General features: G+C 39.4%; 5 protein-coding genes across 7 annotated transcripts; 3 read left to right on the plus strand and 2 right to left on the minus strand.

Annotated features, from left to right (window-relative positions):
- The first annotated feature begins 459 nt into the window (after window positions 1-459).
- LOC116932531 (lithostathine-1) lies at window positions 460-1,962 on the plus strand. Its single transcript, XM_032940295.2, has 4 exons — window positions 460-1,244; window positions 1,306-1,391; window positions 1,450-1,567; window positions 1,660-1,962. Exons 1-4 carry the CDS (start codon window positions 1,127-1,129, stop codon window positions 1,905-1,907), a joined length of 570 nt encoding a protein of 189 aa, XP_032796186.2. The 5' UTR covers window positions 460-1,126; the 3' UTR covers window positions 1,908-1,962.
- A 1,076-nt stretch (window positions 1,963-3,038) lies between these two features.
- Window positions 3,039-7,245, minus strand: LOC116932528 (innexin unc-9). Of its 2 annotated transcripts, none has more exons than XM_032940288.2 (5): window positions 7,071-7,245; window positions 5,105-5,183; window positions 4,193-5,001; window positions 3,657-4,116; window positions 3,039-3,586 (listed from the first exon to the last, which is right to left on the minus strand). In XM_032940288.2, exons 2-5 carry the CDS (start codon window positions 5,177-5,179, stop codon window positions 3,404-3,406), a joined length of 1,527 nt encoding a protein of 508 aa, XP_032796179.1. In that variant the 5' UTR covers window positions 5,180-5,183; window positions 7,071-7,245; the 3' UTR covers window positions 3,039-3,403. The 2 variants fall into 2 exon arrangements, with proteins under 2 accessions (XP_032796179.1, XP_032796178.1); XM_032940287.2 differs by having other exon boundaries at window positions 3,039-3,592.
- Window positions 7,246-8,369: 1,124 nt separating this feature from the next.
- On the plus strand, window positions 8,370-12,848 carry LOC116932532 (opsin-2). The gene is made up of 4 exons (XM_032940296.2): window positions 8,370-8,848; window positions 10,031-10,161; window positions 11,437-11,856; window positions 11,927-12,848. Exons 1-4 carry the CDS (start codon window positions 8,550-8,552, stop codon window positions 12,712-12,714), a joined length of 1,638 nt encoding a protein of 545 aa, XP_032796187.2. The 5' UTR covers window positions 8,370-8,549; the 3' UTR covers window positions 12,715-12,848.
- Window positions 12,849-14,354: 1,506 nt separating this feature from the next.
- LOC116932298 (opsin, ultraviolet-sensitive) lies at window positions 14,355-19,453 on the plus strand. Its single transcript, XM_032940064.2, has 4 exons — window positions 14,355-14,776; window positions 16,817-16,947; window positions 17,451-17,951; window positions 18,336-19,453. The coding sequence occupies exons 1-4, from the start codon at window positions 14,505-14,507 to the stop codon at window positions 19,082-19,084; spliced, it is 1,653 nt and encodes a 550-aa protein (XP_032795955.2). The 5' UTR covers window positions 14,355-14,504; the 3' UTR covers window positions 19,085-19,453.
- Window positions 19,454-19,728: 275 nt separating this feature from the next.
- LOC116932365 (leucine-rich melanocyte differentiation-associated protein) lies at window positions 19,729-21,006 on the minus strand. 2 transcript variants are annotated; one of them, XM_032940161.2, is made up of 6 exons: window positions 20,894-21,006; window positions 20,598-20,831; window positions 20,395-20,534; window positions 20,191-20,320; window positions 20,024-20,102; window positions 19,729-19,916 (listed from the first exon to the last, which is right to left on the minus strand). In XM_032940161.2, exons 1-6 carry the CDS (start codon window positions 20,927-20,929, stop codon window positions 19,837-19,839), a joined length of 699 nt encoding a protein of 232 aa, XP_032796052.1. In that variant the 5' UTR covers window positions 20,930-21,006; the 3' UTR covers window positions 19,729-19,836. The 2 variants fall into 2 exon arrangements, with proteins under 2 accessions (XP_032796052.1, XP_032796053.1); XM_032940162.2 differs by having other exon boundaries at window positions 20,024-20,115.
- Window positions 21,007-21,012: the final 6 nt, after the last annotated feature.

Here is a 21,012-nt window from a genome sequence, read left to right on the forward strand (position 1 = left end):
ACGCGAGAACGACTACATAACAGTATTGCAGTGCGCAGATGTGGAAACAGGGGTGACCTTTCCGGCTCAGCCTTTTACTGCCACATCGGATCTAGACGATGCACCAACCAGAAACTGCAGCGGTCTTTGTTTTTCCAATTTTTCATGGCGAAGAACATGCAGGATCAACATGTTTGGCAACAGCCCGCTCGTATCTTTTACTTGGCTCGATGGAAAGCTTTGAATACTGCCTACCTCTTTTTAGTAAACAGTGTACCGTGCGCATGAAAATGCAGCGTTCCTTTGTTTACAACATCGTCGTCACGTGTCCTTATATTCATATAGAAGCCCGTTCAAGGTGCTTGAGAAATGGGATACGTAGTTTCCTTTTTTTAAATAAATATATTTGTCACGCACAAGTTTAAGGCTCACAAAACCGATAGCTCACGGGTATAGTTTCAGTTTTGCTTGTGTTACATTAGCCTATACAGCGAACGTTCCATTTACTGCTTTCAAAATTTGTTTTGTTTCCCGTCCGTATATCAGCCATATCCCGTTTGGACTGATAGCGTTTGCATGCTTTCGCAAATGGCGTTTGTTTTTTTTTGTAATTTGTTACTTGTTTATTTTTCGACTTTTTACTAATCGGCGAATTATGTCATGATTAAAACGAAACACACAATTCGATTCTTACTAGTGAAGCAACTGTTGACTTTTAGCTAAGCAATTCATTTTCGAGGGAGGGAGATAACCGAGATAAGGGCGTGCTATTTCATATATTTATTTTTTTTTAAACTTAAAACCGACAGCCTAAACGGAGAGATTGTATGTAATGCTGAATCTTGTAAAATAAAGTTGCATATAGCCAATATGGTAGTTCTAAGTAGCGCAGTTGAAAACTGCAGAAATATATGACCGAACACTTTCAAAATTGTGCTTCCATGGGCACAATGTAAAGTCAGGATAAGACTGTACCACATTTTAGCATTTTTTTAATTCTCGAATGGCTTTATGCCATATGACAGTATTTTCTATAATACCTGATAAGATAAGAATTTGACGATATATGACGTTGTAGACTAGTTAACCCATATGTATGTACCCATTTGTATAGCGAATAAACAACATAAACATCACTCCTTGCAAAATGTGGCTAAAATTTTTGATTTCAAATCACTTAATGTGGGCTCTTTTTGCGCTTACGCCGACTGTCTCGTCAGTGAAAGATAACCCAGCCAACAGTAATGGACTTTCTGCTTACACAGGTATAAAAATAATACTGTTGATAACATTTTAAGACAACGAAGCTTTTCGTTTTTAAACTAAAAAGCTGTCCCGACTATTTTAACAACGACGTTCGTGTTCCTTGCTATTTCTTGTTGGAAAAGTGCTACTGTTTTTCAACACAATTGGTATAGCTCCAACAGTAAAAAAATGTCAAATAGGCACATAAGCAAAATTTTGCTGCAGTTTCTCATGACGTGGAATGATGCTAAATACTACTGCCGGCTTAACAATTACACGCTGATAAGTATAGAAACAAAAATGGAGGATGATGTGATTCACCAACATATTAACAACACAGAAGGTAGGTCTGCTCTTTCCTACATGAAATGGTTTCGTGCAGGATTTCTGTAAAATACACATAACAGTACATTGCAATGTTTCAAAATTATCCAGGCTTAATCGAGCAACCATGGTTTTGGACTTCAGGTTCCTACAATGAGGATCAATGGAAATGGTCCACTGGACCGTACCCTGGCCAGCCTTTTACCTACTCTAACTGGGCCTCTACAAGACCTGTGTATAACCTTGATGGTTACTGTACCGAAATCAATTATAGTACGTTTCAAGGTGGATGGGCTGACTTTCCATGTGATTTTACAAATTTTTTTATATGTGAAGGAAATGTAACATTACCAGTTTAATTGAATTGAACCAAATTTCACAGTTACGGTCGAACGTAGCAGGCGAAGTCTGAAATTTGTTATTTGTGTTCTTTTCTTATTTAACAATCACGACAACAAACCTTATAATATCGATTACTGATCGTTTTCATGAAACGAACCAAAAGACTAATCCCTTATTACCGTTCAAGACATAAAGTTAAGCGTTGTTTTGGGGCATTATTGCCATTGGCTCAAGTGGGTAAACATTGCATTTAATTTGAAATAATGGCTACCCTTACCGGAACGTTCAGAGGCCAATCAACTGAACTACACGCAATTTTGCCATTCAATAAATCGAAAACCAAAATCATCAGGTATCAAATTTCGAAGAAGCTGGCCGAGACGACCACCTGAATTATGTTAGCTTTTTGAATTTCAGTTTTATTTTTATTGCCTTATGTGAATTTATTTTGCTATTTGGGTAGACGTCGTCATTGCCAAGCCATAATATTCCATGAAGCCTTCATATACATTATATATACTGTACATTTTTTTCTGTTTTCTTTGTACCAATTTTTTTGGTTAGCGAGTCCTTTGCATTTGCGCATCCAAGGATTTTTGTTTTGATATACGAATAGACTCTTTGACGGAAGCCTACATATCGCAATACTTTATTGTACCTTTGAAGTGCAGTTCATTGTACGCTCTTTTTATATAGGTAATTTTGTTTCTGAACTACAGTATGTCTTTCCACAATCAAATTCACTCCGGATGGTTTTCCGTTGCGTATACATTTTTACCTTCTTCGCATGAGATTTACGTAACAATGCTTTGCAGGAAAAAGAAAAGGGAGAAATATATGTATATACCTTGCTTAAACTTTGCCTTTTTTGATCAAGATGGACCGCGGGGTTTTTATCGGAAAAATCTCTTGGGATGCCTCTGTTCCTGGAAATCGATATTTATCTTATTGACGCTACCCGTGGGCTAACGAAACGACTTACCGAAAAGCACATAGCAAGACACGTTATGGAACTGGATAGAAAAAATCGATCTCTAGTTTCCCATCAGCTCAATAATTCCTTTAAAAAAAAATCCTCGTAAAGGTCTCGATAAACCTATGATATATAACTGTACAGTACATGGATAGAAAATGTTGCTATTCATATATGACCATATACACAGTGTATTCCAGCCAATAGCAAAGATATTTACAACACTCTGTGACACGCATCAACCTATTGAGGGAATAGACAATGAAAGTTTCATTGAGTCAAAGAAAGAGAACACGCTCCCCTGACTAATTATGCACAAGGCTTCGCTTCACCATTTAATATAGCCTAATTTAAATTGAAAGTGAACCCAATATTCTCGAGCAATTAGTTATTTTCCAGCAGTGGTTGAAAAAATGCGCTGTGGCTAAGAGAAAATCAATGTTCTCGAATGTCCTTTGGAAAGCTTATTCGAATCCGCCAGATCGAATCCACATTCCTCTGTGAATTTCAATTATCACAAACAATAAAAGAGATAATCAATTATGCGACACTCATCGAGTGGACTGAATGGCCCTGCAGTGAAAGCCTTGATCTCATCCGTTGGAAAGGTGCTGGCCGCGAAGCGATGCCACTCAATCGCCGAGACAACGGCTGGGCACCTGGACTAGACGGATGTATCTTGGGTTGGCCTTCCGTCAACCGAGAACTGATCGGCGTGTACGTCTGTAGCTGACGACACGAATTTTTAAAACCTATGCATATAGATTTAATTCAATAGACGTTTGGTTTTTACCTGTGGTATAGCAACGGCAACGGTAGGAACAAGGGCTGGATTACCGGGTTCCGGCGTTCGGACAACGTATTGGCTGGATCTTCTGCGTTTGTAGAGTTCCCTGACGATCGTCCTGAGCGTGGTGCTGCCGTGGTTAATCTCGATCAAACGTAGGACGAAAACTCCATCACAACCCAAATAATCGATGGTAAAAGAACGGCAATCGCGTCGCCGATTGTCATCTTCTTCGTCGTTATTCATGTTGGTTAGTAAATAATGTTCAACAAATTCCGTGCGAACAGAAATCAAGCCATTCCTGTAGCACCAAACTGCCAAACTTGTGATAGTCAGGGGTAGGAGCGCCACAATGTAGAACCACCAAATCGAACAGATCTTTTCGTTGAATAAATTAATGGGCAGGACACAATGGCACTGGTATAAACGAAGCGATCCTTGCTGGGCAGCTCTCACAGAACACAACCTAATAAATAGACAGCAGAACCGACACATCACATTAGAAACTGGGATCAGTACCCAAGAAAGAAATGAATATTTACGTTTGAAGGGGGAAACGTGGGCTGGTCCACCACGTCCTTTTCGTCCACAAGTGTCTCACAATTTCCAAGCCGTGCGTCAGGTAATCGTCACCGAGAAAGGTCACTAGCAAGTAGAACTGAAGTAGAACGTTGAGCAAGTAGAGAATTTTGATGAAGAGGAACGTTATGAACAGCTGACTTTGTTGCATAGTTAGCCTGACGGGATGAGAGGCTGTGCGTGGTGCTTTATTCGCGGCGCCCGATTGCCTGTTGGTCGCGCTCACCAGGAAATGGAATTGTTCCAAGATTTCGTGCAGCAGATTGCATCGATCGGGATGACTTGGACTGATTTCACTTAAACGCGTGATGCGTTTCATGAGCTGTCGAAGAGAGATGCCTCTTCGACGTGCCAGAGATTTCCAGATGGCGAAGGGCACGTAGAATGTGATGGCTTTGCCCAGTAATATCATCGGCGCCCATTGGTAGTAATTGACTTTCACCTGTACTCGTTGGCTTCCCTGCTGAATTGACAATGGAATCTCATATTCGTCCATATAATCAACTGAATGCACTCTGGCATCGCCACCATCGGCATCGTATGCCGTTCTCTTAGCATCGCCATTGCCGCTCGTTGAAGGCGGTTGCTGCGATTGCTGTTGACCTTGGTCCAGGTAGAAAGTCGAAACGGTCCAACAGTAAGAATTGACGTAGCGTGACTGGGCTTCCGTGAAATAAGTGGGCGTGAAGCACTCAATCGGCTCGCCCGCAAACTGCTTCGTGAACAGTGGAAGAGAGAGCAACAGCAAGAAGACGATGGTGCAACGTCGATGCTATTTTCGTGAGCAAAAAATTGAATCAAACATCTTTATCAAATGAAAAACGTATCGATTCTTTTCAAGTGTAGTAATGGTGCAAATGGGGAAAGATCATTACAATTTTATCGACGCTATCGTCGACAGGGTCTTTGCCATCCAACAGCAGATCTCCGAAATGGAAAAGGAAAGACATATTCCTGGATTTTCAAAACAAATTGTTATAGACTATAGTTTTCTTGTCAACACAGCACGGCATTAGTGTAGGGGAAATTCATCTTTTCGTCGTGTTGTCTTTATTTCGTTTAAAGGAGATGAAACAGTTTGAGGGCATCACGTTTCTATGACTATAGATATCAGCCTTAAAGGGTTTGTTTCAATATTAGAGCTGATTCACATTACATATGCGCATTGAACATGCTGTGTATCGATTTTAAGTTACAACGTTGTTCTCAGTCTTTTGTGTCTACAGTTACACTGCTGTGTATTTAAAATGTAGGCTAAACGATGAAAGATTTGCTACTCTACATCATTACCGCTTTGTTATTGTTTTCAAGACTTTGGGTTTCGCGTTACGCGTTGCCTCTCGTCATTTATTACGTTTTGAACTTGCACTTGCACATGGTTTCATGCTCAACTATTGTGTTTGAATGAGTCAAATCAGAGCCACAGACAACACCAGGAAAAAGGCGCAGACTTAAAAATATATAGTGGCTCTATCATCTCCACACAAAAAACTGACAAAGATAGGCTTTGCGAATTGAACGCTGACTTTGTTCAAAAGCCAACGAATTTTTTTGACACCGATTGTCGGCACGTTTTTAGCACGCATGAAAGGATCGATGATTGTTAGAAACCGAGTTTCAATGCACCATTGATGGACATACAAATCGATTCGACATGTATAGAGAAGGAACAATCGGTTCGTTACGAACTCACTTGACTCAAATCCACGCGCACACGGTCCTTATACCAGCGTTATATTCTTGATATAATGCCACCTTTATTGAAAGTAACCTAGGAGAAGTCGTTTGAAAGTATATATGTAGAACATTGGCTGCAGGTGAAATCAGTTATACGAAGCAGCCAACAGTGTGCGTATGCGCACCTTGGAAATCGTTCAGGTAAGTACAAAATGAATAACCGAGAACGGAATGTAGACTATACGATTTCGATTAAACTGGCATATATTTTACCAAGCATCAATTTTTTATTCTAAACACGCACTAGCAACTAGATTTGCCGTTAGCCACTTGTAAAGAGTTGGAGTTACCATACCAACCACAAAGTTTTTCTTTATGCCTATATTATCAAGCGTGATATATATATGGTATATATATAGCTTAACCCATTGGCAATTTATTCGCAGCTACAACACTTAAAAATGGGAAACCTAAAAGGCTCTTGAGAACAGGGAAAAAAGAAAAGGGCGTTGGGGACAATAATTTCAAACAAGTTTCGAGCTTCTTCTGAGTACGTTGTAATAAGATCGAACACCTTTCTTTTCTTTTTTAGGTTGTCCCTGAGACTTGCCATTATCTTCTCTACTCCTTTTCTTTTTTTTTTTCTGTTTGAAGTTCTCTATATGAAGAATGGTGTACCACATAAATCCTGAATTTCGGTCTCGTACATTAGACGGCCGTCGATGTTTTTTGCGATCGATGAGAACACACAACTCTCGAGCAAGCAGCTTTTGTTGTGTGCCGGACACACGCTCCTATAACACCCACTGTAGATTATTAGTTATTGACGTCCTCAAAACTAACTGAATAGCCACCGACTTAGGCAGCTTATATAAGAACAAGGTCTCGCACATTGACAAAAGAAAAGCTGTCCAGGCTAGACTAATGTCTAAACAACACGTTAAGGGCTATAATAACAATAATTTATAGGTAGACAGACATTAATAAATAAAAGAAAAACAAGTTTAATTGTAAAAATAGTCTAAGAATCATAAGGTCGACTAAAAAAACAAAACAAAAGAAATTCAAATCAATTGGACATTAATAGTCTGTTGATGACTCATGCTTATTTAGACTCGTGAATGAGGGGGTGTATATAGGGTTCAATGGGTTTGCGCAAATTACCTCGATGGCGGCGATTGATCACGGTTTTCCGGCGCAGGTAGCCTAGTCTGTATCCTAATTAATGATTTACACTAATTTTCAGAATCAGTTGTATCCGTCGGTAGCGAAAGGAACACACGCACACAATGGGATAGAGCTGGCCAAAAAGAGACATGCGATTGGTTTGACAGCCAAGAGAGAACGTTTTCTGGGGGGGCCAGTGTCTAATACAGGATGACACGATAAGAAGACGAAGTAACAATTCCTACGGATTCGCTTTCCTTTCTCTTTCTTTCCTTTATTCCACTTTCATTTCCTTTTCCTTCTCTCTCTCTCTATGTGTGTGCACGTTAGACTTGTATATATACGTATCCTGAGCATATATATATAGGTGAAGAACCAGTAGAGCTAACGTCCGTTGGTTTTGTTTTGCTCGGAAAATTGCTTCAGACAATCCAGCGAAGCCCGTCCCAGCTCGTGATTGTTACCAACCAAGACGGAATCATCATAGATGTCATGTTTTGTTTTGTTTTAAATCTACGTATGTATCTGTTTCACAATGAATGCAACTTTCCGTGCACATGAGATTTTCGATTGAAAGGTAATTAGGCAAGATGTGTGCATGGGTATATCTATCTGTAGACTAAGATCATTCTTAATCCTCTTCCTTTTCACCGAGGATGCTAATTAAGGCAGGAAACGCACCAACCTTTCAGCCACTCTTTGAAACACTTCAAGAACTTTTATCGGGGAATAGTTTAGCTGAAACAGGCCGACTGTGTTGGCGTATAATTAAGATCCGCATCAAAGACAGATGGAAAGATATACAGGCGACACGAGGACGGCCTGAGTGCTTTTCTGTTTTAATTTATTAAGGACAGAGTTTACTGTGCCAAGCAATAAAGGGACTGTGTACTAACAAAAGACGGTGAATATTTATGCAAACAATTTAGATTTTTAGACTATATTAAAAAGCCATTCACATATCTATATATCGGCTTAGAACCAAGCGCTTGTATTGACTTTGCTAGTCTTCCCTGATGTCCTACTGTTGCGCCAACTAAAGGAGCTTAAATAAAAGAAAAATATTTGTTGAAATTTTACATTTCTTTTGGGGAGAAAAAAAAATCTAATAAAATGGACTCTCGGTTGAATTGACAAAAGAAAATTTAACAATTTCAGATCCTTCCTAAGGTTTCCTTTTGTAAAAAAAAAACGTTAACTGTGACAATATACAGCGTGATTTATGGCTCTTATTCATACACGTACATTTTGCGAGGCTGCAATTGTAGACTATATATATTCGATCGAACAAAAAAATGCTGACAGTTGCGCGGCGAAAGATCGGCGCAACGAAGCTCTCCACTTTCCTGCAGGCCGCGTGAATCGTTTCTCGCCCGTTGCGTATAAGGAACGGTATAGCTGCACGTAAACGGGTCAGATAGCTTCAATCTTCCAAGACTAAAGCACCGCAAGGCCCCAACACTTGCCTCATTGAAAATGAAAGAAGTTAACATCCATCATTCTTGCAGCGAAACGAACTGCACAGCAGACGAACAGATCACGGACGCCATCATTTGCCCATGGCTGGAAGAGTACCGGTGGCGGCACTCGGCGATTATCGAACGCTGGAAATTGTGTGGTTTCTTTGAAGACGAAGATTTCCTCGACATCAACTGTCACTGGCTCCAATTCGAGCCTGTCCCGCTAATCAACCATTTGCTACTCATTTGCCTATTCATTTTCATCTTACTGGCCGGATGTCTGTGCAATTTCATCGTCATCTACATTTTAGCCAGGTATAAAATGTCTATTGCATCACTTAAATATTGATGGCTATATTTAGGTTGTAATAAAGCTCTCTGTTCTTATAGTTGTATGGGCATTGGATTTGGTTGACCTTTGCATGTTGACTATTATGTTGCATTAATGCTGTAGTTCTATTCAATGAACTTGTCCAAAGCGTCGTATATTAAATGTATGGAAATGCTCTTTGCCGGGTCGTATACAAGATTTGGCTTAGAGCTTTAAATAGATAGAGAGCCGGTGTGGGTTTCCTTATTGCTTGTATAGTACTTTGTATAGTTTACTCGCACGTTCGCTATTTTGTGTAGAAAAAATTACATAACCAAGCCCAGAAAATCGTTGTTCAGATTTTCGATAGTAATCGGATCAGCCGGTGATCCACAACCGCGAGATCTAATTACACCCTCGTTGCCTAAACTTCCTTCAGATAAATGTTTCAAATGGGTCAAGTTACTGAACTGACATATGGCAAGGGTAACAAGGGGCAACTATGCAATATTTTACATACATTCAATGCATGTATCGATCTTAAATTTTAAATTCTTTGTTCGATATCAGAGTCTATATTTAATAATTCCTATATACCCGAATGCTATGTCGAAAAGACGATCGTTTCGTATCTCAGATCAATCGATCAATAGCAGTGCAACACAGCCAACCGTATTTTGTAAAGTAATGATTTAGTTATTTTCATAGAACCAAATCGAATACAAAATCGCACACAGAAGACTCATAGGCCCATCACATGTCTACCACAGTAATTACATCGCGTTACGGTTAAAGCGCTCTATTTTGTGAACACTATATATATTCTCTATTCGGTATTCTCGTCTGCTTTTGACAGGACCATTACATGCCGACTAATACAAACACAAACCACAGACAGTTGATTATACAATTGCATGTGAATATGTCCGTTGCTGACAAATCTAACAATCTTGTTTGGCTTCCCATATATAGAAGACATTGAAATTTAGTGTGACATGAATTGGCTTTCGTGGACGCATGTAACAGACCTAGTAAAAATGGACAGATGAATCGTTGATAATCCGGTTCGTGATGTGCACAACTCGAATAATCTTTAAATGAAAACCCTTGACAATTAATCGATAACATATGGCATTATTTCGTTGATTTAAAAACATAATCGGATCGGAATGTTAATCGGACCACAGCTCAAGACATCTACGCACGCCAGCTAACATCATCATCATGAACTTGGCAGTCAGCGATTTCCTGATGCTTATCAAAATGCCAGTCTTCCTTTACAATTCTTTGCTACAAGGACCAGCCCTCGGTAGTAAAGGTACTATCGTTTTTGATATAGTTGAAAGACGGTTTTCATTTGATCTCTTTCTCAAAGCACCGCCAATTTAAATAACTGATACCGCAGCAATAACGAGCTAAGAAAAATACGTTAGAGGAAGTTTAAAGGGTGTAACTTAAGACATCAGCTACAATGTAAACGTAATAGCCTATATATGGCACTGCTAAAATGCCTTACAAAATAGTTTCATTTTTATGAAAGAAATGCCGATTGTTATATGTATATGTATAAATATACTTTTCAAAGGGGTTACAGACTAGGATACAGATATTACAAGAGTCGCTCTTCAATACATCAGGATTACTAGTGTGCAATATAACACACATTCGTGTAGTAACCCGGGAGAAAGCAGTCACGTGTCAGTGTTAATATATCTGCCTTTTTACTTTCCCTTCATATAGTGTGGGGTTGTTGGTACATCTAATTTTTCATCTCTAACTTCTTAGAATTTGTTTGACGATTTAGAATATTACAAGATATATCTATCCTTTTCACGAAATGCAATTTAAGGGGCTGTATGTACACAGTCTGGTATATAAACGTCTATGCCATAATTGAAATATATGCAAGACAATAATAAACAACAGGTTTCATACGATACCAGCATACACATAACAACAATATAAAGACGTACAGTACATCAGTATAATGATGTTGTCTTTGTTCGCCTTCGAAAATGGAATTTTCAATGAAAATTGAATCAATTTTTTTATGATATATGCAAGATGTGATGCCCCTGGAAATGGTCGACAAATTAAAGCCTTAAATTGGTATCGAACAGTAAGTTAATGATGTAGATAATAAATTTCCATGTCAACAAATCATAAAAAAAAAATTTTTTGCCGTTGGGTAGTTTGAATTGGTATTCCATTGTATCTCTTTGCTATTTCGTATAGTTTGTATGCATATAGATAATAGAGCCGCTATATGGAATTTGGTTTAACATTTTCACTGTACAAACCCAGGCTGTTTTTATTACTTGTATCCCACACTCGAGATGAACTCTGCATCAAATGATAGACCTTTCTGTTTGCTGAACAGCGCATATTAAACGGTGCAATAACCAATACGCGTATATGAACAATAAGTATAATGCCTTTGCGCAGCCTCACGATCAGATTAAGTGCCTTTATTCCATCATTAGACTCTATTCCATCGCTATAATATTCAAAGTTGACTTAGTTTCACCATTCTAAAAAATTTATATAAGAAAACAATAACTGTTTGTCCCCCTTCCCCCCATCCCTTTTGCAGGTTGTTTAGTGTACGGCTTTATGAGTGGCTTAACTGGGACAACGTCAATCATGTCCTTAGCTGCCATTGCTATCGATCGTTATCTGGTTATCAGCCAACCATTGAACATCAATCGGAAGCAAACTCGAACAAGGGCTTACGTAACTTCTTGTTGCATTTGGTTTTATTCGGCCATTTTCGCTTCTTTACCTTTATTCGGCATTGGCAAGTACGTGCCAGAAGGTTACCTCACCAGTTGCAGTTTCGATTACCTTTCGGACGATGTCAAAACTCGAATATTCATCTTGGTTTTCTTCGTGGCTGCTTGGGTCGTCCCATTTTGCACCATAACTGGCTGTTACACTGCCATCGTTTGGTACGTTCGAAAAGCAAGGATAGAACTCAGTCATCAACAATCTGCAACGAGAAATGCGGCAGCAGGTGTTATACATTAGTATAGTATACAATCACGATTTACTCATCGCTATAATTACCTTTGCAACTCTTCCAGGTTGGCGTCAGAGCAACATCGAAGTGGTCATCGCTAAAATCGTGTTGGGACTCGTCATGATGTGGATGATTTCTTGGACACCGTACGCATTGGTCGCATTGCTTGGCATTTCCGGTAACCAGAACCGACTCACGCCGGGCATGACGATGCTTCCGGCTTTATTCGCTAAATGCTCCGCTTGTGTCAACCCAATTGTTTACACGCTGACCCACCCGAAGATCAAGAAGGAAATGCTGCGTCGATGGTACTGCCTCATGGCTTCGGCAGCTTCAAATGGCATCGTTGATGCAAGTGCCAATGGAGGTGGCCTCTCTACCGGACGTCACGGTCCAGTTTGGCGACAAAATTCTAATTCGGATGTTGACTCACCGATGGCCACTCGTCGTCCTTCCATGAGGAGCTCTTTATCCAGAAGAAAAGAACTAGTCAACGAATCGCAAGAATCATTTTACAGCCGTGATCAGCTGATGTTGGCTAATATCCCGCTGCATGTGCGAGCTGAAAGGGCACAAGCTAAAACAGGACCGTCCTCCAATGAGAAAATGGAGACCGATGAAACTTGTCTGTCCATCCCGACCGCTAAAACGAACGCAATCGATGCCAAGAAAGTCATTGCCGATTCACTTTGCAATGACAGTCAGCACAACTCTTGTCGCGGTCTTCGTTCGGTTGTCTCCATTAATGTGTCGTTGAACATTAATCCTCGAGAAACGATGAATAAGCGGCCGGATGACAAACCGGACGTCACGAATATTCCGTACATTGATGCAGCGAACGATAACGTTTGAATTGCCGACGTTCATCATTCGTATCACATTGTACATGTATAATATAGCATTTCGTCACTTTGGAAAGTATATAACCCTTGTTGTACACATTGGTATATGTTTATCGCAATAAAGCTCATTTATGTGTCGAAGAATCAGGTGTTCGTCCATCGTCAGACGTTTCGTATAACAGTCGTCGGCTGGTACCGTGCAAACCGTCTGCTTACTAGAAATGGTCCAAATCATTTTTGATTGTTTTTCTTCGATTGTGCGAACATTTGTTGAACATAAAATAAAAACCACCATGTCCATTGTTAAATTGCCCGTAATGTTCATTGAAGACAATTGGTCATAGTTTTTTCAGAATTGATTTGAGAAATAGATTTGACACGGAAATGGCATTACGACGTTATCAACGGTGTTTTGGCACAAAATTCACAGTATTTAAGAGTTGATGTGCAGATCTAACGGTAGCGGCACTTCCTGAATCTGTCTGAAATAACTTTGATTGTCGAGGATACGGGCTGGGAATACCAGCAGAACCACCGAGATGCCAATCGGACGGTACTCACAGGGATCCCAACAGGTCCCGCGGAAGTGACCCGCTTTTCCCCACGCATCCATTCACGCGGCAAATCGGAATGCGGGTTGCTATTCAGCACTTACTGATTTAAAGACAAGAAGCGTAAAGGACGTTTGGGATATACGCAAATGTTTGAATTGCAACATCTCTTGTTTGTTTTTTTCGAATTCGTCACCTAACACATTTGAAATGACTCAGAAATTGTCTGTCGGAATCTTTGTTCTTTTCATCAAAACGTAATTTTGTCCGCGTACACAGCTGGGTCTCGTATAGCATGATGGAATCTTGTTACTAACGAGGATATAAGGACTTCCACGTCCCCATAACTGTAGGCTATACACGTAACTGATAACTTGATTAAGAGACTTATGCTCTTGCAATTAGATTCCTTCCATGTCTGTTGATCTTTCCTATATAATCTTAATAAGTAACAAACCTTGCTCTGCCTTTTAGCCTCAACATTAATGACAAAGAGAATCTCAATTTGCGAAATGTTCCTTCATTTTTCACGACATTGTGTCTGTCGGCTATATTGGCTGATCAGCGAATTTTTGCAATGCGTTTGGCAGCACCTTGTTGGTTTTATCACTGACTAATAAATTCCTCAACCGAACAAAAGAATGGCACACGGTACGTTGTTTTATTTGTTTGTTTTCGAAAAATGAGTTATCACTGATGAGATCCTTCGATTACAAAGACATTTTATCTTTTTTCTTCCGTACACGGTCGATGTAGAATATATGATTTTCGATGAAGAAGGTGGACTCTTTGCATGGCCTATGCAAAACAAAGTCTGAGAAAGGGCTTGAAAAGGCAAAAATAAAGGAACGGAATGAAAAGAGTAAGACGCAAAAGTGGCAACCCTATAGGCAACTGGAAGACGATGGGCGTGATAGAAAGATGCGTCGATCGAAAGCGCGTGCGGTACATTCAACAGCCATCAGCTCGTCACCGTGACTCCCACGAGCACCCATTATCAATGCAACTAGGTCTATCTTTCGCGAAGACACTTGTCCATATTTAAAAGGGTTCGCTTCCGTTCAATTGACCTCAGTGTGACAATAGACTTGGCTAACAGTGGCTCTACACTTTCTCTGTTCTCTCCTGTTTCATTCCTTTCCTCATCATCGATTGGCCCATTCTTGTAGACTCAAGTTCGTTCTCGTTTAACTTTGTGTTGATCTTCTGATCGGAGAATAAAAATCAGATTTCGAAACACTTGGCCAACATGTTGAACCAAACGGACGTGTTAAATCGCGAAACGATGGATGGAACGTTGGCTTGCGATCTGCTTCGTAAACAATTTGTTGTTCTTTATCCTGTCGATGCGTGGAAGTCGAACGGCTTCTTCGACGACGCTGATCTGATGGATATTAACTGCCACTGGTTGCAATTCAAACCGGCCAGACCGGCGGCTCATTTTATGCTCGCTATTATTTATGCTGTTGTCTTCGTCATTGGTCTCGTCAGCAACATTGCCATCGTCTACATACTCTTAAGGTATAATGTATGGCTCTTATCAAACATCTGACAATAAGATTCAATTTTTTTTTATCCTGTGTGTTGCATTTCAAGTTTTTATGAATATATATCTGTTATCATCAAAAGCACATGAAACATTTATGTTCTGAGAGGGCTAATAGAGAAGTATCAAGAGAGATTGCTATTAAATATGAATGTGCTTTAAATGAAAAGTATATAAGCGTCAAGCAGCTCAGCAAGTTTCGTACTGGCGAATGTTCCCAACGACCCCTCCGGCTTCTTTCTTTTCTAGTTGAGACTTTACAGTTCAACGAATGTACTGCTGTCTGTGATTATTCACGCTGCAGTTTCTTTGAAACAATAGAATCGATACAACATATTTCCAAATGAGTACCTGTTTTATTTCAATACTTGAAAGACTCTTCTTTTGGTGATCTATATGGACAGAGGCATATTATGATTGGTTCGTGACAATAAAGCCGGAAAGTATAGAAAGGTATATATTGCAACTTACGCAATGTAAGAAGAATGCAGAACGCGTGATTGGAACGTAATGTTTTCTTAATGATTGATCATAACTATAGTATAGTATATGCTATATGGATTCTGCGTTGTTTATATAGGTCTATATGGAAACAGCGAGTAGCCCATACAAAGCTTTAATATCCATCATCAGAGAATTAGGCATACCTGATACGTCCTCTTATATTATTTAGGATGTCTCGCATGACAGCATATTTTGTCAGAAATGCTAACACAAAACCTCAGTCTAATTTACACCACCGTAATGATCCCAAGGACGGTTAACAAGAAAAACAATTCATTTTCTCACCAGTTTTAAGCTTCTTAAATTTTATTTTATATTGCTTCTATATTAAAAGCATTCATATCGCAGCGTAAATTAATCTCGTTAGCCACTCCCCAACCCGCTCAAAAATCCATTACATAGGAGATGTCCCCCATTTCTTGTCGTGTATAATACACAGATTGCTTTGAATTATTCGTTTAACATGGGGGAGGAACTCGACAAACAATCGTTGCTTCGTGTTTTACGACGTCAAATACAAGAATATTCACAATTAGCCTACAGAGTTCAAAAAGGCTGAACTCTACTTTTCGGATATTTACTCTTGTTTTCTTCACCTATTCATTCGCCATTCTATTGTTGCCTCTACTTCTTTTGTGTCCTCCGTTGGATCGTTAATTGTCGTGCACTCGTTCCTTGCTGTTCGATGACTATCGACTATTCACATTTGTTTACAGTTTTTCCATTCATTCAGTTTTGTATATGCGATTCGTTCACTATAATGCGCAGCTTTGCAAATCTATTTGCACTGTTTAAAAACAAATATTTCATTCCGCTGTCTTTACAGTAAAGTTTCATTCATTTCTCTGTTAAATGAATGCTATGAGCATTACCACTAGTAGAGAATAAAGACAGGGGATTAAGTAGGCTAACTATAAGCTTGTTTGCTGATGCGAGCGTATTCAATCACGAGAAATGGTAAAAAGCTGGTATAACTCCAAGTGCAAGAGACACTGGAACTTTTCTTATAATCGCAAATCATCAATGTAAAGGAGGTTTACCAAAAATTGCTCCCTGTTTTTGCAACACAGAAATTTGCACATTACGTCTCAAGTTAATTAAATGCATCGCTATTAAACCGTAGGCCTATAATAGAGCCATTTTCGCTCTTTTCAGCAGCATCGACAGGATAACAATGTTGACTATATCAAATAAGAGCAGCAGTTTAATTGTGTGTACCGGTATAGCTGTGTTGTTATCATGGTGACTTCCTCCTTTGCTGGATTCTTTTCGTTTTAATTGTGCCGCTTATTGCTAGGCTACCTGTTAAAAACTATAAACACACAACAATACTATATAGACACAACAACATCAATCGCTAACCTTGTTATATAGTAATGCTTATAAAGAAATCTATCGATTGGCGTCTCATGTTTAACGAATGGCATACCCAAAAATTATGTTCGCCACCTATTCTTGCTGAACTACACAATTGATGACTTTAAACCAACAATTGTTTTTATTTATCGCAGCTCCAGGAAATTGCTCACGCCAGCCAATATTCTGCTGGTTAACCTAGCCTTCAGTGACCTGTTGATCATACTCATGATTCCAATCTTCATTTACAACAGCTTTCTTCAAGGACCAGCAATCGGTGGCTTTGGTAAGATTTGATTATTTCTAACCCATGCGCAAAGCATTGCGGATGGACAGCCTGTTTCAATAAAAGCTACTTTGCTTTATAGTTATACACATACGCTGACGCACGTGTTAGTAGTTTACAAGCGCACCTGTTTTATTTCAGGTAACGCTATAGGGTTCTATGTGTAATCTAACCGATAGAATCTTAATCCGATACACGCGTGGGCATAACGAGAAAAAAGATGAAAGTTGAAGTATACTAGAACATGGCTGTTTATCATTGGCTTTTCTGTGGAAACGCTTTTGTGGCTTTTATTTTCTTATTCGTCGGAAGATGAGGTCGTCCCGTCATATTGAGTTAATAACAGTGTAGCCCATGTTCCACGTATTCAGTAAAATAAATTTTATTATTATGGAGAGTCAAGAATAGAATAGCGCTTTCTCACGATAGGTAAAGGGGGCAATGGCCTTTCTTATTTTGTTTACATCTATTTTTTAAACAGTTGTAAATATACATATTTTCAGGTTGTAAAGCTTACGGCTTCCTAAGCGGTTTTTCCGGGACTTCGACCATATTGACATTGGCTGCTGTAGCGGTCGATCGCTATCTTGTCATCAGCCGACCATTAGAGTTAGGCAAGAAACCAACTCGTTCGTGGTCGTACGTAACCATCGGACTTATATGGTTTTATTCGGCAACGTTCGCATCGCTGCCGTTTTTGGGTGCCGGAAAGTACGTGCCGGAGGGCTATTTGACCAGTTGTAGCTTTGATTATCTGTCGGACGACATTGGAACCCGTGTTTTTATCCTGATTTTCTTCATCGCCGCCTGGGTGTGTCCATTGGCGGCCATCATTTTCTGCTATGCAGCAATCATCCGTGCGGTCTACTACGTCCGTCAAAATGTCACACGAGGGCCGTCTGAACTTGGCGTTGAAAAACAGCGACATCGGCGGTCACCTTCACCCATTGCCAACTCCACCCCCACCACAGCTCGTGAGAAAAAAATCGATAATCGACTTAGAGGTACTCGTACTAATAATTAAGGATTGCCTTGTGTCTTTCATAACGGAGCTAAGCTCTAATTCGTGATTGAGGACCCTGTTCGGTCGTCACGGAAACCGCACGATGCTTTGAGAAGACTGGCAGCTTCGACTCGCTTGAAATATATGATTCATTTGCACGACACGGAATGCGATTTGGGTTTCATTTGCTGTCATGTCAAGTGGTTTATCCTATTAGTAAAACTCTGGACCTGTATGGCACAGTCCGTTGCGTTCGCAAAAACAATCAAATGAAAGTCTACACGTGACATAGAAAAGTGATTATGTTCCGCATACCTGTTTTTCTTTTTTCAAATTAATCAAGAGCATTTAGTGATCTTTATTGTTGGTGTCATTTGTGAAACAGGTATCAACCAACCGAATGTCGAACTAGCAATCGCCAAAATTGTTGCCGGTTTGGTCATCAGCTGGATTATAGCTTGGACTCCGTATTCTCTCATTGCTTTGTTAGGAATTTCAGGTCAGAGTCATCTCTTGACTCCCTTCAGTTCAATGTTGCCCGCTCTGTTTGCTAAGACGGCCGCCTGCGTTGATCCTTTTATTTATTCGCTAAACCATCCCAAAATCCGTCAAGAAATCATTTACCGTATGTACAACTGTTTCCTCCAATCTGCTGGACGACGAGGTGTCTCTTTCAATTCAGATATCCCTGAGTGGAAGATGAGCGGATCGGCCAGAGCCACTAGGCAGCAATTTTACCATAGCAACCTGCATCACGGACGGATTGCTGGCCCGCTTTCTTCCTCTCGTCGATTACACAGAGGCCAACAGGTCGGATTGTCAAGCGACGCAGTCAGAGGAGACTGTAGCATCAATGATGGAAAGGACAATAAAAATAACATTACCAGCGAGTTATCCAGTGAAGCAAACCGTTCCTTCAACATTGAAGGATTAGAATCGGCAGATATTATCACTGACATGATTGATTGTAATCAAGATTGGCATTTTGGACGACTCCGACGTCTTTTGTCAGGCACCGATGAGACAAGTTGTACGTTTGAAAATGAGGTTTCCACCAGTTTGGTTCACATCCATTCGACAACTAATCACCATCTCGCTAGTGCTATATCATCTTCAATGTCCACACAGCTCTAACAGGTGCTACAGCAAAGAAAAGAGTAAAGAGCATGAAAAGGAATTTGAAGATTCATTCCATTGTACATTTACAGTTTGTCAAAAGCGTCTAAATGTGCACAGTCGAAGTGTAGAATCGATGCCGTCTTGATGGAATTTAGTATGCCATGTGTACTTATTTTATAGGACATTGTTTAATTTTACACATCACATAGTTTTTATCGAAAGCTGTGCTAATATGTTTACTATTTTGTATTTGGGATTTACATCTACATTTACTTTTGGACGTTAAGAATGTAAATGGCCTTTGTTAATGGAAGTGGCCCTAGTACGTGTTTGATTTTACTATGAGTACGTAATAGACTGAAATAAACTACTAGTTTACTGAAACTGTCACTTTTCTGCCGTTTATCGACCACTGCTAAATATCTAACGTTAAAAAAACACAATAATATGGGCTATTTTCTAGATGCACAGACCCCAGCAATTCCAATTGCATCGGGACTCGAAAACTCACAGGAATGTGGAAAATTTTCATTTTTTAAAACTATTCTTTTCGTCAAGTATATACAGATGTACAACAACAAAAAAATTGTTCGAGTCGTAGGACACCAAACCTTGGCTGTTAAAATACTGGTCGAAAACTACTATGATCAACCACTGCACTAAGTAGAAGTGTGTATTGTTGCATTATCGTCAAAGTTTAAAACACTACAATTAAAATTCCGGAGAAGAAAACAACAACATCTTATCTTATAATTACTTTTGTGAGTTTAAAGGTCATGGTTACGGATAAAACGGTTTCCTTCGGAGTTTTTCCCAGTGTAGCGATACCTGCAAGCTCCATAAATACCTAAGCGTTTATTCATCGCCAGGTATACAACATGAAATTAGTTTGTTTGTTTCAGAAATCATCTGCTATTTAAAAAGTTATTTTGCTTAAAAAAGATCTAGTGTTACCTTTGTGTAGAGCTATGTTTAACTTTGCAGGTGGCAGGGGGACAAAGTCTTTTCGGTCTTGTCTCATCGGTTTGGCTTGCTATGAAAATAAGCTCAAATGTAACAACTTCCAGTGGCGAGAACAGTTTCTTAACATGATTCCAGTGCCTACCTGGATAATTACTTACTGTTTTTAATGACAAGGGTTTTACAGTTTTGAGGTATTTCCCCCTCAAAATTGCTTCTTCCCTTTCCTCTCTGGTAACAGTGGTGGAATCTAAAAATTTTAAACTTGGCAAGCAGTAAATGACATAACATCTAGTAAAAAAATGTTTTTAGTTGATGTATCACTGCACAAAAATTCATAAAAAGGTATCTATGTACAAATTTACCTGTAACGATGATAATCATTATCATCATAGTCTAAACCCATTAGTTGATGTGGGCAAGCAGAGTTTCCAAGTAGACTCAGGAAACGAAGTCTTGGGGCACATTTCTTTAAGTTTCCAAGCAAATGATCCAAATCGGAGATCTACTTATTACTCATTAAATTTTATATTCTTCATACATGAAAGTTATTCATAAATAAAATTACTTGGTTTTTATTTAATGAAATTGTAGTCAGAGATTTACAACATGGAAATTCAATGTCATCAGTGATACGGTTGCAATCAAGGATCAATGTTTCTAAGGAAGTAAATGATTCTAAGCCATCCAATGTTGAAATTTTGTTATAGCTCAGATCCATGTATTTTATTTGACCAATATCTAGTCCTTCATGGTCTGTGGCTGTTGGTAACTTTCTCAATTTTTGACCAGAACATTTCAGCTTGAGAAGAAAAATCACATTTTATTACTAAAACGACATTCTAAGGAAATTTCCATACATACCTCGGTTTCAGTCAGAGTGTAAAATATACCTTCCATTTTTCTTTGCTCCGTTCTCGGCTACGGCTGACCTTGGACTGTTGCATTCAGAAATGACCTTTGAAATAAGCAGACGACTTTTA

This window comes from Daphnia magna, linkage group LG10 (assembly GCF_020631705.1).
Source record: "Daphnia magna isolate NIES linkage group LG10, ASM2063170v1.1, whole genome shotgun sequence".
Lineage (NCBI taxonomy): Eukaryota > Metazoa > Arthropoda > Branchiopoda > Diplostraca > Daphniidae > Daphnia > Daphnia magna.

Excerpts from the sequence above, each read along its gene's own strand:
- LOC116932365 (XM_032940161.2), bottom strand. The coding sequence starts at position 20,929 with ATGGAAGGTATATTTTACACTCTGACTGAAACCGAG. Across the intron at positions 20,535-20,597 it reads TTTCATTAAATAAAAACCAA|ATCTCCGATTTGGATCATTT; the intron begins GTAATTTTATTT and ends AGTAATAAGTAG. Across the intron at positions 19,917-20,023 it reads AAACATAGCTCTACACAAAG|GTATTTATGGAGCTTGCAGG; the intron begins GTAACACTAGAT and ends ATAAACGCTTAG.
- LOC116932528 (XM_032940287.2), bottom strand. The coding sequence starts at position 5,179 with ATGTCTTTCCTTTTCCATTTCGGAGATCTGCTGTTGGATGGCAAAGAC. Across the intron at positions 5,002-5,104 it reads ACGATAGCGTCGATAAAATT|CATCGACGTTGCACCATCGT; the intron begins GTAATGATCTTT and ends TCACGAAAATAG. Across the intron at positions 3,593-3,656 it reads TTGCCGTTGCTATACCACAG|CTACAGACGTACACGCCGAT; the intron begins GTAAAAACCAAA and ends TCGTGTCGTCAG.
- LOC116932531 (XM_032940295.2), top strand. The coding sequence starts at position 1,127 with ATGTGGCTAAAATTTTTGATTTCAAATCACTTAATGTGGGCTCTTTTT. Across the intron at positions 1,245-1,305 it reads TGGACTTTCTGCTTACACAG|AAAGCTGTCCCGACTATTTT; the intron begins GTATAAAAATAA and ends TTTTTAAACTAA. Across the intron at positions 1,568-1,659 it reads ACATATTAACAACACAGAAG|GCTTAATCGAGCAACCATGG; the intron begins GTAGGTCTGCTC and ends AAAATTATCCAG.
- LOC116932532 (XM_032940296.2), top strand. The coding sequence starts at position 8,550 with ATGAAAGAAGTTAACATCCATCATTCTTGCAGCGAAACGAACTGCACA. Across the intron at positions 10,162-11,436 it reads ACCAGCCCTCGGTAGTAAAG|GTTGTTTAGTGTACGGCTTT; the intron begins GTACTATCGTTT and ends TCCCTTTTGCAG. Across the intron at positions 11,857-11,926 it reads AACGAGAAATGCGGCAGCAG|GTTGGCGTCAGAGCAACATC; the intron begins GTGTTATACATT and ends CAACTCTTCCAG.
- LOC116932298 (XM_032940064.2), top strand. The coding sequence starts at position 14,505 with ATGTTGAACCAAACGGACGTGTTAAATCGCGAAACGATGGATGGAACG. Across the intron at positions 16,948-17,450 it reads ACCAGCAATCGGTGGCTTTG|GTTGTAAAGCTTACGGCTTC; the intron begins GTAAGATTTGAT and ends ACATATTTTCAG. Across the intron at positions 17,952-18,335 it reads AATCGATAATCGACTTAGAG|GTATCAACCAACCGAATGTC; the intron begins GTACTCGTACTA and ends TTTGTGAAACAG.